The 17,698-nt window shown below is 35.8% G+C and overlaps 2 protein-coding genes across 2 annotated transcripts; one reads left to right on the top strand and one right to left on the bottom strand.

Annotated features, from left to right (window-relative positions):
* Positions 1-969: 969 nt before the first annotated feature.
* Positions 970-1,688, bottom strand: LOC145575367 (uncharacterized). Its single transcript, XM_081633247.1, has 2 exons — positions 1,427-1,688; positions 970-1,019 (listed from the first exon to the last, which is right to left on the bottom strand). Exons 1-2 carry the CDS (start codon positions 1,686-1,688, stop codon positions 970-972), a joined length of 312 nt encoding a protein of 103 aa, XP_081489373.1.
* Positions 1,689-11,462: 9,774 nt separating this feature from the next.
* LOC145574689 (dnaJ protein homolog) lies at positions 11,463-14,909 on the top strand. Its single transcript, XM_081632530.1, has 7 exons — positions 11,463-11,602; positions 11,692-11,882; positions 13,036-13,201; positions 13,302-13,446; positions 13,546-13,822; positions 13,933-14,131; positions 14,286-14,909. Exons 2-7 carry the CDS (start codon positions 11,733-11,735, stop codon positions 14,606-14,608), a joined length of 1,260 nt encoding a protein of 419 aa, XP_081488656.1. The 5' UTR covers positions 11,463-11,602; positions 11,692-11,732; the 3' UTR covers positions 14,609-14,909.
* Positions 14,910-17,698: the final 2,789 nt, after the last annotated feature.

Raw genomic sequence — 17,698 nt, forward strand, 5'->3', positions numbered from 1 at the left:
GGGCTTAATACGAGGCTTAAAGAGACAGAAATTAACCTAAAATCTTGGCAGAAACTCTTGTGAACTTGTGCTTCCAAACCCTCTTGTCCTAAACACTCACCCCTCTTAATCTTTGTTACTACGGTGGAGGTTCCCGAACAAGAAGGAGTCCATCAGTGTTCTAAACGGAGATCTAGCAAAGAGAAGTGGTAAATTCCCGAGCCCTTAGATAAATCACAATTATTTTTCTTGTCTAAAAGAACTTTAATCAACAAAATAGTGTTGTTTGACCACTTTAAAAGGAAATTTAATTAATCGATTCCACGTAGTATCTTGTGTTAAATAGGATTAGAATTGAATAATTAATTGATTGATTGATCACCTAAGCCAAGGCGAATCTTGTTCATTTTTTTGCTCCTTTCACGAATTTGAATTAAATAAAGAATAACGACTTTGCAATGTAATTCCTACGTAATTAATGCTTGTAAATAAAATCAACTAACTTAGTGTTAGGTATCGCGTTGAATATATTGTTTGGTGATGAAATTGTAAAGAAGGAAGAGCTAGTAGAGGCCGCACTAGGGCTAGAATAGCGATTCTCCTTTAAAGGGAACGTTATTTTAATACCCTCGCTCCCAAACTCATTTCTGGTTTATGTAGACCAATTTGGGCATGGGTAAACTTATGATTTGTGCTAAATATCCCATGAACTCCACATGGGAGAAAGGCATGAATGAGGTTTATGGGTTTTCCCAAAACTCATTGGCGACTCCTACTTGTTTCTTACAAAAAAGCGTGATGATAGAATCAATTCTAATTCAAGGTCCCCCAAACAGTCAGGAATTCAAATCCTAATACACCCTAACAAGTGTTAAGTCCTAGGCTTTTAAATGGCCGTGGGCATCTAAGGAAGGACCCCCCTATGATGGGATCACCCTCCTTACAATTTATATGACCTAACTACAATGCCATAGATAGGTTTAGTTTGATTCATCTGTTTGCACTTTTTTTATCGATGTTGTAAACATGGGTTGTATAATCTAAGACATGCAAACCATTAATCAATTTTGCGTTAGCATATAACATATTTTCTTTGGAAATAAAACAACTCTTGTCTCTTATTTCAAAAGAAAAACCTTCAGTATCTAAAACAGGAACTGAAATAATGTTCTTGGTAATTGTTGGGACGTAATAACAATTATTAATCACCAAAATAAGACCAGATGGAAGCCTCAAGTGATAGTTTCCAATAGCAAGTGCAGCAACTTCCTACTCTCTCTTAGGCCCTTCATGTTATTAACAATGTGAGCACCACAACCGGTATCGAATACCCAAGTGCAAGAAGAGGTAAGATTTATTTCAACAACAAAAAAATTAGGTAAATCCTTACCTTCCGTATTCACTGGTGTGTTGTGGGGACAACCTAGTAAGTAGCAAGACCACCTACCGCAATAGAAGCATTGGCTTCCCTCCTTCTTCAAGTACTCCTCTGTAAATTTGATCAACAGATTGACAATCGTCACTATCGAGCCTTCATCATCATGAATAAGCTTGACAGGATCAAATCCATCATGGACTGAAAACAGAATAATGTCATGCATAGAGTCATCATCAAACGGTCTCCCTAAGATGTCCATCTGATTAAGTAATTCAATTAGTTCCTTCACATGGTTCTTAACTGGCTGACCAGAAATGAGTTTCTTAGCCATTATCTTACAATGAATATTGTAAGTCTCAAACCTTACACTGTCAGTCCAAGAGTAGTATATTTAAGGAATCGAATTGACGACCTCTCTAACATTCTGATGGTTGATGCCTCCACTTCCTAATGCCCCAATGCCACCTCGACAGATGGCACGTCTATAGATGGGTCAACTCATAATCCTTGAACCTTCTTTTCCAACAAGTTGGAATAGATGCCAATATGAGATTCCCGATTTTCTCTGCATCCGAAACATCTTTCGCATGCCTATTAGGAGTGAAACCCACTATGAATCTTCTTTCAATGGGAATATAGAGTCGAGCCTCAAGCTTGTGGCTCTTAATAACACTTCTTAACTCTTCTTCCCATTCCCTGAAGTTTCTGAGATTTAGCCTTGTTTTAAGTTTAGTTGGCAAATTAGTGTTGTTGTTAAATCTATTCATCTACAAAAAAAAAAAAAAAAAAAAAAAAAAAAAAAAAAATCAAAACGAGGCAAAGTTCAATAATTATGTTTAATAAAATTAAAGTACCATAAGCGAATTAAATTGGTAACTTTAAAACACTTCATTCAATTTAATTGATCCCTATTTGAATTATTTGATTCCAAGACCCTTTATTTGTGCAATAATTGACCGAACTTTGGCCCTACCATCAACCATTACATTTTCAAGGTGAGTAAACTCTTTACTGATTACAGCTCTTGTAACTCTTGGTTGAATAATTAACCATCACATGTTTAATTATTACCCTTTGCTTCAAGGTTCTAAACTCTTTAGGTAACCTTGTTGAGTATAACCAATTAAAATTGTAAAACTTGTTTTACCTCAACTCTTCCAAGATATAAAATGACACCCAGCTTTGGCATGACCTATCATAAATATCAAAGTTTTATTGGGTTTTTAATTGGAAAAGCAACCTCAATATTACCAGCAGGACCTAGATTCATTATGTTTGTGATTAATTTAGTGAACTCTAGCGCATCATCACAATCATCAATAAAATCTAACATGCATAATCTACTAATGCATAAATAAAACATAACATAGTATGGCCCCTTAATCCTAAGAAAATAATAAAGCAAAACTCCCACTTGAACCTTCATGGATCTCATCCATCTAGCTCCTTTGGGCCTTCACTCCATTGGCTTCTTGGATCAACTACAACCTGTAATACTATTCTATTCTATCTACTATTACTTAAATAAAATAAAATAAAATAAATTACAAAAATACTCAACGGCATGCAGACCGTATTTAGATTACAAAAATACGACACGATGCGCAGATCGTATTTAAAATCTATGGGCCATAGTAGTCTATATATAGCAATAAATAACATCATATATTATAACATGCCATATAATAAATCACTCATCATTCAACATCGTATGTTCATAATTATGGAAACATGGCATCTTAATATCTCATATTTAATTAAATTACTGTAATTAAATAATATTTAATATTATTAATGACCAATCATAAAATATCATATATTCTATTTTAGGTATGAGATAGAATCAAATCATATTTTAATTATTGAAGATAAATCATATTTATTTCCCATGATTATCCTAACTTGTTTAGGAGATTCTATCCTAATTGTCTAGCCAATCACAATATTTTAAATCAATTATTATCCTAAAATAATTATGGGATAATCTCATTATTTAATCAATTATTATCCATAATATAGAATCTTTTGCTCAAAAATTATCCAAACTTATCAAAATTAACAACTTTAATTTTGACAATTATCTTTTCAAAATTCAAAACTTTATCTTTTATTTTAAAAAACTGATTTTTATTAAAATTAAATAAAATATTTTTTTTGAAATACGGGCCAGCCACCGTGGTGTGCCCAGCCGAAGCCAGCCACGGTGCCCGTACACCGTGCTGGTGTATGCAGCGACGCAAGGCAGCAGTAGCAGTGCACGCAACCCTTGCGCAGCGCTACTGTTGCTGCCACGCCCCGCCCTCTTGGACCACCAGCGCTACTGTTGCCAATAGCCTCCTGCCCCGCCCCGCCCTCCCTCTTGGACCACCAGCCGTGGCTGTCGTACAAAAACACTCCTTTTTTTAATTAATTTTAATTCAAATTAAAATAACTATTTTGTTAAAAAATGAATTAACTTAATGTGGTCCAATTAATTTCAAAATGAAATCATATTCAATCTTAAAATTAGGGTTCTTCATGAAATTAATCCCCAATTCAATTTAACTCTTAATTAAATAGTTTGATCATGAAAAATTCATAATTTAACATGAAATCAAATAGATTAAATTCATGAATCACATAGCAATCGAATCAAAACAAAACCAAAACACAAAAATCAAAATTTAGGATTTAGGGTTTCGAGTTTATTCAAATTTTAGGGTTAGGGGGTTCGAACTTTTCAAATTTTTAGGGCAAAAAATCGGACCTTTCAATGGCTAATTTTGAGCAATTATATTTAAACTTTGAATGATTTCATATGTTAAATCACATTTAAAATAATAATTGACCCATAATTAAATTATTCTCCCTCCTAATTGAATTAAAATTGTGGACATTCAAAGAATCAATATTCAATATGCGTACATGCAAAGGCTAACTAATACCACTGTAGGACTTTAGATACTATAAGAGGAATTGCATGAATCATATTCATAAGCATCTAAACACCAAGATCAATGCATAACACATAAAGAACAAATAATAATACCTTTGAAGCGTTCCACGTGCAATCGAGCAAGAAAAACGGGAGATATAGAACCCCAAGTGTGATTCCTCTACTTAGTCCACAGGCACAGATCAAACCTCCACTAATGTTAGTTAGTTGTGATTGAATTCTTCAATCAACCTTCAACGGAGAAGAGAAACACGAACTAACCACGATCCACCACCACGAACACCACGAGCCACCAAGACGTGGTGGCTGGCCATACGGATATGGGGAAGAGAGAGAGGAAGGCCGTGTGAGATAGAGAGAGAATAGGGTTTAGGACTTGGTTTCTTGAGTTACAATTAACTGACTTGTGAATTGTTTTTCAATTTAAGTCATGGATCTTATTTATAGATCATATCTCTAAATAAGAGTCCATGTCAAGCCCAAACTCCTTGTCCTAATCAAACTACTCTAGCCCAACACTCCATATGGTATGTCATGATCTCATGAGGCCCATTAATGGGCCTCTTACTTGTTTGACCCAATACCCTTGTTGTGTGATCTCATAGGATCCATTCTATTGGGCTTTGCACTATTTAACTAGCCCAAAGATCATTTGTCATATCTAGCACCAGACAATGACGACCCTATAGAATGAACTAATTATCTCCATAATAGTGATCCTTGATATATCTAGTAATTGCACTTATCGAAAACATAATTCCTTCATATGCTTGCTCGCTACTAGCTGGTAGGGCAGGCCATTGCGCGCGAGCATGCTAACTACTGCACTCCTGCTTGCTAATGCTACTATGAGAGCTCGCTAGCGGTCTTGCACTGGCAGCACTGCCAGCCCCTCACAACATGCCTCGCATGGCCAATATGCCTAGCATGCTTAGCTGCCTGCGAGGTCATGCGAAGGGCCAGTACCCTATGAGCTTAGCCCTCGCAAGGCTAGCGCTTTGCTAGGCCATTACGAGGCTATGGCTCGAGGTTTTGACTTGTGATGTGTTTGTTTGACTTTTTGTTTGTCTCGTCGATTCTTAGAGTTGACTTGACGTACAACGCTCGGTTTCGACGCTCAAGCTCGTAATCCGATATTTTTGTTCGTTAAACTCTACTGACTCATTTAATCCTTTCGGATTAATTCGTCGTTTTGATTCGGTTACTTGATTGGGTGTGACCAGAAGGGTTCAGTCAAGATTAAGTTGTAATATTAATTATACATCAATATTATTGATCAGAAGCGGCCTCCAGCTAGGCATTCCGATCACTTGACCTTACTGAATAATTAGGTTTTGAATAATTCCGAACCCTGTATCGGAATAATACACTTGTTCCAAGGACACCATTCCTTTTAATGACTACTTTTTATTACTCTGAGAACGAGAGTACAATGTAAGACAAAGTGCCCGAATGGGTGAATCCCAGCGAATGGGGCAAATCCTTTATTTATACTACTCAAGGGCTGGCCACATCCTTGCCAAATAGGAATAATTCCCCACTACTTTGATAACCGCCCACTACATGGTAACTATGTATTACCCCGTATTTTGATACGTATTTTTCTAATAATTTATCAATTATTATTTCCTAAAAAGGGTATTTTAGTAATTTATTTTACTATTTGAATTTTGGAGCCAAAATGATATTTGAATTTTGGCGCCAAAAGTATTTTAAAACTCGATTATTATTTTGGATTTCGGATAAGATTTATTATCCATTTATTTTATTTAAAAACCGGATTATTTATACATATATTTCGGATATTTTAATTAAACAAAATTATATTTTATTATTTAATTAAAAGAGCCAAATTTCCTAAATAATTAACTAGGAATTTTCGGATTTTCTTGGTAAAGAAAATATGATTTTCTTAGTGAAATTAAATAGTGAATAATTGGTATTTTCCTAATTAATTATTTTATACAAAATATATTATTTACGCAATCATTTTTCATCCTTAAAATCTAGCAAATATTTCCCTAAAACTATAAGTGGAGGTTCGAAAATATGAGCATAGATATGCTCAATATTTTCGGCCACCATATGCTAATTTTGGGTTAATTATTTTGTTAGTTTTGTATTTTAATTATCTTCCTCAAATTCTTTATTTTCTTAATTTCTATTTTCCATCTTACAAAGATTTGATCATCTTATTTTCCTACCTTATATCTTCCTTGATTATTCTCCAAGTAATCTCTTTTGCCATATTATATTTCATGACATCACATCTTCCTTAAATTAATTATTCTTAGTCACCTTAATATTAAACTTTCCATAATTTCCTTAACTCCTTTCTCCAAGTAATTTCCTTAATTCTTTTTACCATAATTCTTTCTACATTCTCCTACTATAATTCTTTCATTCATGAGCCTATAAATACCCCCTCATACCTCTCATATTCTTCACACTAAAACCCAATTCTCTTCTTTTCTCTTCTTCTTCTATTCCCTAAACCTTTTCATACTTTTCTTATCCTCTTTTTACACAAATCAGCCCGTATACCTTTGAAGCCACTTTTCGGGCACTTCTGGTTAGTTTTGGGGGCATTGATGTTTCACGAGAAAATTGTTCCTATCGAAAAATCCTTGAGGTTAGGCTCAAGAATCATCCAATTCGGAGTTATATTGAAGGAGTTATGGCCTCTGCAAATTCTGCCTATTCTTTCCAACGAAAATTCAATTTTCTTTAATCCTATTCTTTTATCTTCTTCATGGTTAGTTTTCTAAAATACAAATACCTATTTCAAGCTATAGTTTTATATTAAAGTATTATTTTACAAGAGTTTTATAGTCCATGCACATTAAATTTGAGTTATGTTGTGATAACCTTATGGTTATGTTATTTGCAAGGTGTATTCGTGATTGAACTTTGAAAGTGCAAAGTGTTGATTGATATTCGGAATCAAGGTACGTTTAGGTGGCTAGATACTTTTGAAAGTGATTGATTTGAATAACATGTTTTATATGATTTTATTGGTGATTGAATTAAATTGATTTGAATTATGATTTATGAAATAAAGTATGTTTGGAGGTATTGATTTTAATATTGTTTTAATAAATTTATTTTTGAAGGATTGATTTTCATATCATGTTTTGAATGGTTTGAATTAAAGGAATTAATTTGAAAAGTTTGATGAATTAAATAAAAGGTTTTTCAAAGGAAGAGTTATTGATTTTTTTTAAAGTTATTTATATGAGATCTAATTCTCAAGTATTTATTAAAAAGTTGATTTTGAAAGCATGTTAAATTGAATATAAAGGAGTTTTGAGTTATTCTATTATATAGTTTGATTTTATTCAAAGAGGAATTTCATGAGAATTATTGAATTATTTATTAAAGCTTTACAAGCATGATTATATTAATCCCACTATGCGGATTTGGTTGATAAGACTATGGACTTTGAATGACCTAATCTTTTCTCAAGAATAGCCTTGTAATATAAGGAGACTAGCTTGGGGGGGGGGGGTGTGCACACTTGGGTGAGGAATTGGTTTTAAAAAGAGGAATCAATTTTATTAATTATTATTATTGAATTATTAAGTTATTGGAATTGTTTTGAGAATATTGGAATTGGTTTTGAATCATGAGTTTTGGAATTATTGGAATTGGTTTTAAAAGCATGTTTGCAAATAAATTGAGTTTACATTATCTTACACTTATCGTACTTAGCATATTTTGCTAATCCGTATTTCCTATTTGCTTTGGTTCGCCCTGTTTACCGTTGTAGGGAAGCTAGAGCAAAAGAGTCGCCAACAAGTTTTAGGAACTTGTAAACCGTTCACGGGGTGAAGGTTACACCCCTTAACGAACCATGAGATCATCAACTCCAATAGGTCTGGAACCAAGACTGGTGTTCGGGGATGAAGGTACAAATCCAATCTAAAAGAGATTGAACCTGCCCTAATAATAGGCCCCTACTTCATTCTTCTCGTATTCATGTGCGCTTTCTGACTAACATACAATCAATAGGTTTACTCTAAACCTGTTTATCTATGTTGGTTGAATTTAATGCACAAGCAAAACTATTATTGGCGATCACTTGAATTATAATCATATTAACCCTAAACAAGATTATTAATTATCTTATTAAGCGTGATTACAAGTACAAATTCCCTTTAAACATGCAAGAGAGGGCGTGATCAAGCAACCACAATAAAAAACATCAAGCAACATAGTAACAATGATCATCATAATAATAAGCATTATAACAATCATAATAATCATAATTATCATAATCATGTTAAGGCATAATATTAATAGCAAGATCCTAGGCATGATACTAACAAGATTAATAACAAACCCTAGCATGTCACTAAATAATAAAGATCAAAGCTTTAGCCCTAACATGATACTAACATGATATTGATATGATATTAGAAAGCATAGGAAGCACCCTAACATGATACTATAAAGCAATAATAACATCCTAACATGATGCTAGGAATTAATAAATAATAAGCATGCTTTCTACAAGAATAAAGCAATAAGACTACATACTTTGATGCCTCGTATCTCTTTCTAATAACAAAATACACACATTAGTAACTTCAAGGAAAATAATAAAATCAAACAATTAAATTAAATAATTGAAATAGAGATTTGGGACCAAACCCTCAGAAATTATAACCTTTCACGTCTAGGGCGAAGGCAACGTCAAACTTGGCTAGGTGTGTCTAGATCTTGTGAATGCGGAATTTTGTTTGTGAAAAGTTGGTTTAGAAAAAGAATAGAGAGAGTATCAAGAATTTTTTGATGAGAGTTGGTTGTAGATGAGAATTGATGATTAAAAACGGAGGTTTAAGGACACTATTTATAACGAAAATCAGCCGAAATATGATAAAAAAGAATCAGAGTTCGAAAAGGAATAAAACACGACGTTGTCTCCGGAATAGCCCCTGTCACCGCGCGACAAAGCCTGTCGCCAGGCGACAGCCTGTGGTGCGGCGTTGCAGACAATTTTTCCACACGTTTTCCTATTTCTGATAAAATTTAGCGTACGAGGGATAAAACTGTAATTTTATTTAAAACACTTTTTTATTCTAAATAAAAATCATAAAACTCATAAAACTCATAAAACTCATTTATCAATGTTAATCACATTAGGATTCAAAAGAACCTTCTAAGAAATTCTAGAAGACTATAATCAATCCTAATTGCATTAGGAACCATAAATCATAATGGGCCCTCCCCTAGATCGTTGGGCCGCATATAAAAGTCAAACCGGGCCCAGTTTAGTATTTTGGCCATAATTTCCTCATTATTCATCGGAATTGGGCTTATAATATATCGTTGGAAAGCTCTTTTCGAGCCCAATCCAACTACACTATCATTGGACCCTTGCCATGGAACAAACTAATCTAGATTGGCTATTTTCATAAAATAGGTTTTCGAAAACAGAGAGAAAGAAAAGAAATAAAAACTAACCGCAACGCTAGACCTTCCACACTTTCGCTTCACTCGATTATGATTCGATGTGAAAGGTATTCATCACTGGGTTTGGTTTTGGGGAGACACATTTGGGTGTCTACAACCGTAATAGTAAGCAGTGTTGACTATTTTCAGGTGGAGTCATGAATGAGCATATGGAAGTCCCGGGATTTGCTTCACCTAGTTTAGGAATGTTGGTCTCGTCTTTATTTTGAATACTCATAACAATGTTACTATTTTTATAATTATTAATAAAAGAAAGTTGAGTTTTCCGCTGCAAGTTATGTTATTGAGTTAAGTATTTGAGTAGCCTTGCGTAATCACGCGGCGGTAACACTCCTAAGTCTATCTCTACGGTATAATTATACGTATTATACTAGTATTTCCGTAGAGGGAGATTTGGAGGTGTTACTAATTACCCACTACAAAGTAACTGTCTCTTTGTACATGTGTCTTGCATGCACATTTGTCCCTCAATATAGGAGTAGTGGGCTACGTGGGTGGTTACTATAACCGCCCACTTCCCCACTACCAAACCCTCCTAAATTCAAGGTGCCACGTCATCACCACGCTTCTCAACTGATGAGCGGTTACCACTCCTTGGTAATTATCTCCCATGATCCCCACTAAAGGAGGTAACCGTCAGCCCACGTTCTCCACTAGGCCATCCAATTAACCATTGAGTAACTACCCCATCTGTGATCCCTATAAATAGGGTTCACCATAGATATCAACCACACTAAGTTATGCCTAGACTCCTACAGTCTAGTCACTCTTAGCCATCGTGTTCAAGCCATAGCTCGAGCCAACCCCTTAGCTAAATCCCACCGTTCCCTAGCCCCCATAGGCAATCCTATGTCCAAGGCTACGCCCATGACCCTTGGCCATAAGGCCACCCAAGGTTGGCCACCAGCCTGTGAGTGAGCACCTGCCCCCTAAAGAGTCTTATATTTATTCGGTCAAGTAATACCAGTGAACACCCAATTGACATAAGTACAATAATGGTCCCATGGGCTATTCTCATGCCCACGGTCCCATCGAGGGTGTGGTTGAGAGGTTACTAAGGCCTTCTTAGAGTGCCCCGCCTTGCGGGACAGGGACGAAGGATAACTAGGCAAGCTTAACACAATGGGTGGAAGGTCGTACTCGGGACTAGGCATGACCTTGCCATGGGGCTAACGCGGGGTCGTGGCCACATCAGCGACAAGAGCACTTGCCCCCGTCTTTGACTGTGATAGTAGTAACCTTGTCGTTGGATAATTTAGACTAACACCTTTGCGTGCATGCGCATTCCACGTATTTCAGCATGAAGGTTTTCCATTGTTTTATTGGGTTATTTATTTATTTAACTTTTATTGTTTTTGTAAAAACTTAAAATTATTTATTTAACTGAATATAGTGTACCATATTGAAAAATGACATTAGTATACTTAAGAGGATCCTATCATTAGAAAATATATTACATGAATTGCTAAGTTGAGTATCACCATTAGACGTGAAAAACAACTCATTTTGTATTATATATTAAAGTTGAGCCTTAGAGATTGGTTTTGTAGGCCGCTGCTGCGGGTCAATCGTGACCTCACCTCACACTTTGTGACCACCTTACCATAGTCCACAAACAAACTACTCACCACAGTAGTCGTCAACTTTTACTTACCAAACGAACGATTGCAAAAATTCTAGACCCTTCCAAAAAATATCCCCCAAAAAAATCTAAACCGTCAATTGAAGCCCAAATAAAAGAACCTAAAGAATAGAATCAAACCCTTTTGTCGCCGTCGTCGTGCTCTGCTTTCTCTCTCTCTCTCTTCTACCCCAAATCGAACCAAGATCGATTGGTTTGTCTCTTTCTCTCTCCTCTCAAATTTACCTCTTGTTTAGGATCTCAACCAACTAATATCTGGGGTTTTTTATACAATTTTTGCAGAGGAAGAGAGGAGATTCTAAGAGTAAGTAAGAGAAGAGAAGATGTTTGGGAGAGCACCTAAGAAGAGCGATAATACTCGCTATTACGAAGTTTTAGGAGTTCCTAAGACTGCTTCTCCTGAAGATCTTAAGAAGGCTTATAAGAAAGCTGCCATTAAGAATCATCCTGATAAGGGTGGTGATCCTGAAAAGGTAATTTGTTTTGGTTTTGTTTTTATTTTTTTGTTGATTTGTTGGATTTTTTTTATTGAATTTTTTATTTTTGTTTGTTATTTGTTCTGGGTTTGGGAAATTTTCGATTTATGTTTGTTGATTGTTCTGGGTTTGGAAGATATCCGATTAATATGTGTTGATTTTTCTGGGTTTTTTGTGAATTTTGATTTTTAGTTTCTGATCTTTTTAGGTGATTATTTGATTGGTTGAATTGGGTTTGTAGATTTATGTTGTAGATCTGATCTGCCTGCTGAATTTGGTATTTGATGCGTTCTTAAATTGGAAAATTATGTTAATTGAAATCGTTATTGTGTGGTTAAGCTTGTATTGGACTAAATTGAGTGAAAGAATGATTCTGCGGATTAAGTTGATTATGTTCTTGAGTTTATGACATGATTTTGGCAGATTTTAGGGTTGTTTTAGATGGTTTAAGTTGATGTATGGACAATGTAAATCTAATACCGTGGTACACAGAATTTGGGAAATTTTAAGGTTGTTTTAGGCTTTTAGCTGTATTAGAGTGGTGTATGGACAATGTAAATCTACAGTCAGCATAGAGATATAACGAATATCATTACACACATTATTTCTACTACTAATCATCGAGATTACACGAACGGTTTTCCCATGTCAAAGTCAAAATTGTGGAGAAGAGCACAGGGCACTAAGCCGGGTGCAGGGAGTGAATGAATAGGTACTAAAGCAGCCAAAAGCCCACTTCTTGAACCGAGAATCAGCCATTGCTGTGATCGCTCTAATTAGTTTCTTTTGCACTTCACACTACACTACAGCCACCACAAGTCACTCAATTGCATTCACCCCAATGCAGAAGACCCTAGAACCCAATTTCTCTCTCAAAACAATAAAAGTGTGCACTTTAGAAGCTTGAGAGGAACGGGAGATGGGAGTATGACAATCCTTAGTAAAATTTAGATTTTAATCTGTCTGGGTTACAGATTGGGGGCAAAAAATAGCAACCTCTGTGGTCTTCAATTTGTCAATTGTGACAGTCTTGATTTCAAACTGTGCTTGATGTTTTAGATTCTTTGCTTTGTGTGTGTTTTATGTTATGTTATTTGATTCCTTTTTTTTTTATTTATTAAGCTTATTGTTAACTTTTGATTATGAACAGTTTAAGGAATTGGCACATGCGTATGAAGTTCTAAGTGATCCTGAAAAGCGAGAAATATATGATCAGTATGGAGAGGATGCCCTGAAGGAAGGGATGGGTGGTGGTGGTGGAGGCCATGACCCATTTGATATATTCTCTTCTTTCTTTGGGGGTAGTCCGTTTGGCAGTAAGTATGAAATTTCTGAAATTGTGTCTGCTTTGAAGGTATACTACACTTCTGGGTATTTGTATTAATGAGTGTTTGTCATGTATTGGATGTGAGGTAGGCGGTGGTGGGAGTAGCAGAGGACGAAGGCAAAGAAGGGGAGAGGATGTTATCCATCCTTTGAAGGTTTCTTTGGACGATGTGTACAATGGTTCATCAAAGAAGCTTTCCCTTTCCCGCAACGTTATCTGCTCCAAGTGCAAGGGGTGAGTAACTTTAATTTGAAAACTATCAGTTTCATATTCAAGGGGAAGAATCTTCTATCCATTGGCAAATGTAAAGTATCTTTGGTTCTTAATTTGCAGAAAGGGATCGAAATCTGGTGCTTCTATGAAATGTGCTGGATGCCAAGGATCTGGAGTGAAAATCTCAATCAGGCATCTTGGTCCTTCCATGATCCAGCAGATGCAACATGCTTGTAATGACTGCAAGGGTACTGGTGAGACCATCAGTGACAAGGATCGTTGCCCCCAATGCAAGGGTGAGAAGGTTGTCCAGGAAAAGAAAGTTTTGGAAGTTCATGTTGAGAAGGGGATGCAGAATGGCCAAAAGATCACATTTCCCGGAGAAGCTGACGAAGCGGTATTAACTTGTTGCTTGGGATATTCATTTTTATGTTCTGTTTAACTTGATTTACTTGATTAACTTTTTAATCCTTGTTTTTTCTAATTGAACGTCATTTTTTGTTGCAGCCTGAAACTGTCACTGGCGACATTGTCTTCATCCTACAGCAGAAGGAGCACCCAAAATTCAAGCGAAAGGGTGATGACCTTTTCTATGAGCATACCCTTTCCTTGACCGAGGCTCTCTGTGGGTTTCAGTTTGTATTAACCCATTTGGATAATAGACAATTGCTAATCAAATCTCAGCCTGGAGAAGTTGTCAAGCCAGGTAATAATTAATTGTTTGAACCATGATATATTTTTTCTTGCCTTAAAGCTCTCAGATTCCTTGCTTGTTGTCTGTCATCCTTTTAGTTATTGAGCTTAACTTGCTCAATCCACTAATCATCTGTGCTGACATTTGTCTATGGGGTTTCATGTAGACTCCTTCAAGGCAATCAATGATGAAGGGATGCCTATGTATCAGAGACCCTTCATGAAAGGCAAGTTGTATATCCATTTCACAGTTGAATTCCCCGAGTCCTTGGCAATGGACCAGTGCAAGGCTTTGGAAGCTGTGCTTCCTCCAAGGTCCTCACCCAAGCTAACTGATATGGAATTGGATGAATGTGAGGAGACCACTCTAAATGATGTCAATATTGAAGAGGAAATGCGCAGGAAAGAGGCCCGAGCCCAGCAAGAGGCTTACGATGAGGATGAAGACATGCATGGTGGTGCTCAAAGGGTTCAGTGTGCTCAACAATAATTCAAGAGTGAGTTGAGTTAATTGATCATGGGGCAGGGTCCTGCTGAGGGCCTGAGGACTAAACGCGCTTCAAGTGATGGGCGTTAAAAGATTTAATTGTTGCTTATCGGCAAGAATAAGTTTATTTGGTTGTTCTAGTAGTAGTCTTGATTCATAGATGCCTTTGAAGAATTCTTGTCGAGCAAAAGTGTCAAATTTTCTTGTGGGTAACAGGATTTTCATGGTACCTAAAATGATTAGGCCTGTGTAGAACATTTTTTTTGCTTCCTATGATAATATTTGTTGCTAATTCTGTTAATTTGATTTGTACTGTCACGAAAGAAAGAAAATATTTACCATGGATGGGGGTAGACATCCACCTTTGATTAGAATCTCATTTTTTTTTTCTCCTCCGGGGTTTGGTAGGTAAGAGGGTCAAGCTTAAGGGTTTGGTAGGTAAGAGGGTCAAACATAGGGATCAGTAGCTAACTCGGATCCGTGGATCCATATCTGTTATTCGGATATGGGTTTTTAAAATTTAGACTTGATCTGCTTATCACGGTAATGGATGGTATGCTAAAAAACAGATTTGGATAAGGGTCTAGCCAAATATCTGTATCCGGATCTGGTTACTTGTTTTTTTAAAAAAATTAAAAATTAATTTTTATAATTTCTACTAGTAGCTATTAGCTAAAATCAATAAAATGGCTACTGGAAAAAAAAAATTAACAAATACACAGGTGGTAACATGATTGGTTGGTTAAAGATAGTCAGTTGAAGCACAATCAATGAGTGCTTGCGACGTTGGAGGTTGTACACACGAACGCGGCCATTAGCTCGCACAAAGTTGTTGTGATGATGCTCAACGATGTAATGACAATGCTTGATCAACGTACATTGGCTTTCCAACGCCATTGCGTGCCAAAGAGGGTATACGAGCAGCGCTATGGCTGCCCGGTGGTTGGTGGTGTGCCATGGCTGGATATGGGATGCTTGGCCGCAAGTCTTTGCTTGATCTACAACAACTTTGGCTCAACCCAATCACTAGTGTTTAGCCATGCAATTATGACATCAACCTCGAAGATCAATTAATAAAGCAAACAACTCAATAATTGCCACTGACCATTTTTTAATATAAACTTTTCTAGCAAAACACCTCGTTTTTAATATAAACTATCCAATTATCAACCAATACGCCTCCTAAGTCCTGTAAAAAGCATCCAAATAATAGTGAAATCACCTAAAATATTTAGAAACTCATGTGATGCATAACAGATTAGTACAATATGATAACTTATATAGAAGTAACCCTAAAAACAGACTAAAAGACCTAAAACAAACTATAAAGGCAATACATAAGTTAATAATTGAATTTAAAAGCGGCAAAACAATCAAACAATAATGACGATAATAATTATAAAATAATGAAAGAACAAAGTCCGAAGTAAGAGACACAAATCTAAGTATGGACTAATAATGATGAATAATATTTGAGATTTTAGTATTAAGGAGTTATAAATTGTATCAGACCATGTTCGAATGAATTCTATTACAAAGAGTATGCTTATTTATATAGACTTGTAAATCTAATATTGGTAATTGTTGAAGAATCTCTATTGTTTTAGTAATGTTGACAACGTTGATTGGAATCTTCATTGATTTGGAAATGTTAACGTAGTTGATTGATATCTCCTTGATTCACTCCTCAAATCAAGGGACATAATTGTGCTTACCAACCAAGCATTCACAGCGCGTCATTAAAGGGTCTGAACTCAGAAGGGCAGTTGACGAATTTAATAAGGGTTAAAAGGACGGTTGTGAAGGAATTATGTCTTCGATAAGTGCAATTACTAGATATATCAAGGATCACTATTATGGAGATAATAAGTTCATTCTATTGGGGCGTCATCCTCTATTGCTAGACTATGAGAGATGATCTTTGGGCTAGTCAAATAGCCCAAAGCCCTTTAGAATGGATCCTATATTGGTCACACAACAAGGGTATTGGGTTAAGCAAGTAAGAGGCCCATTAATGGGCCTCATGAGCAATTAACTAATCATGAATTGGATTGGGCTAGCATAGTTAGATTGGAATTAGGTTTTGGGCTTTTGACATGGGCTCTTATTTAGAGATGAGATCTATAAATAAGATCCATGCCTAGGGCTTGCAAGAAGTAGTCATGATTCACACACTGTGAATTTTGACATCAATGCAACCAATCCCAAAACCCTAATCCTCTCTCCAACTCACGGCCCTCTTCCTCCCCTCACGTCCGTACGGCCGGCCACCCCTTGGTGGCGCGTGTGGTGGTTATCGTGGTGGTTCTTGGTTAGTATGTCTCTCCTCTCCGTTGAAGGTTGATTGAAGTGTTCAGTCACGACTAACTAGCATTAGTGGAGGTCTTAATCTGTGCCCGTGGACCAAGTAGAGGAATCACGCTTGGGGTTCTTTATCTCCCTTTGTTCTTGCTCGATCGCACGTGGAATCACGCTTCAAAGGTACGATTATTTGTGCTTTATGTGTTATGCATTAGATCCTTGGATTAGGTACTATATGAATATGATTCATGTTTATTTCCGCTGCGTAGTACCTATAAACTCCTACAGTGGTATCAGTTAGCCTATTGCATTTACGCATATTGCCAATAATTCTTTGATAATCCACAATTTTAATTCAATTAGGAGGGAGAATATTTAATTATGGTTCGATTATTATATTTAATATGATTAAACTTTTGGAATCGATTAAATGAGATTTAATTATGCTCAAATAGCCATGAAGAGATCCGAATTTTGCCCTAGTTTATTCGAACTTATTCGAAAACCCTAACCCTAGATTCAAAAATTTCGAAACCCTAAACCCTAAAATTTTGATTTTGTGTTTTGGTTTTGAATAATTTTGATAGTCTCATGCTTCATGATTTTAATCTATTTGATTTCATGATAAATTATGAATTTTTCATGATCAAATTATTTAATTTAAGAGTTAAATTGAATTGGGGATTAAAATTCATGAAGAACCCTAGTTTTAAAATTAGATTGTGAATTTAATTTTAATTGGATGAATTATCATAAAAGTTATGTTTTAATTTATCATGGACCACATGATTT

The sequence above is a fragment of the Chenopodium album genome, chromosome 13 (genome assembly GCF_948465745.1).
Source record: "Chenopodium album chromosome 13, dcCheAlbu1.1, whole genome shotgun sequence".
Lineage (NCBI taxonomy): Eukaryota > Viridiplantae > Streptophyta > Magnoliopsida > Caryophyllales > Amaranthaceae > Chenopodium > Chenopodium album.

What these genes read in the sequence shown, in the direction of transcription:
- LOC145574689 (XM_081632530.1), top strand. Translation starts at nt 11,733, where the DNA reads ATGTTTGGGAGAGCACCTAAGAAGAGCGATAATACTCGCTATTACGAA. An exon ending in AGGGTGGTGATCCTGAAAAG is followed by an intron (nt 11,883 to 13,035) that starts GTAATTTGTTTT and finishes GATTATGAACAG; the next exon opens with TTTAAGGAATTGGCACATGC. An exon ending in TGGAGAAGTTGTCAAGCCAG is followed by an intron (nt 14,132 to 14,285) that starts GTAATAATTAAT and finishes GGTTTCATGTAG; the next exon opens with ACTCCTTCAAGGCAATCAAT.
- LOC145575367 (XM_081633247.1), bottom strand. Translation starts at nt 1,688, where the DNA reads ATGGCTAAGAAACTCATTTCTGGTCAGCCAGTTAAGAACCATGTGAAG. An exon ending in AAGCCAATGCTTCTATTGCG is followed by an intron (nt 1,020 to 1,426) that starts GTAGGTGGTCTT and finishes TGCATGTCTTAG; the next exon opens with ATTATACAACCCATGTTTAC.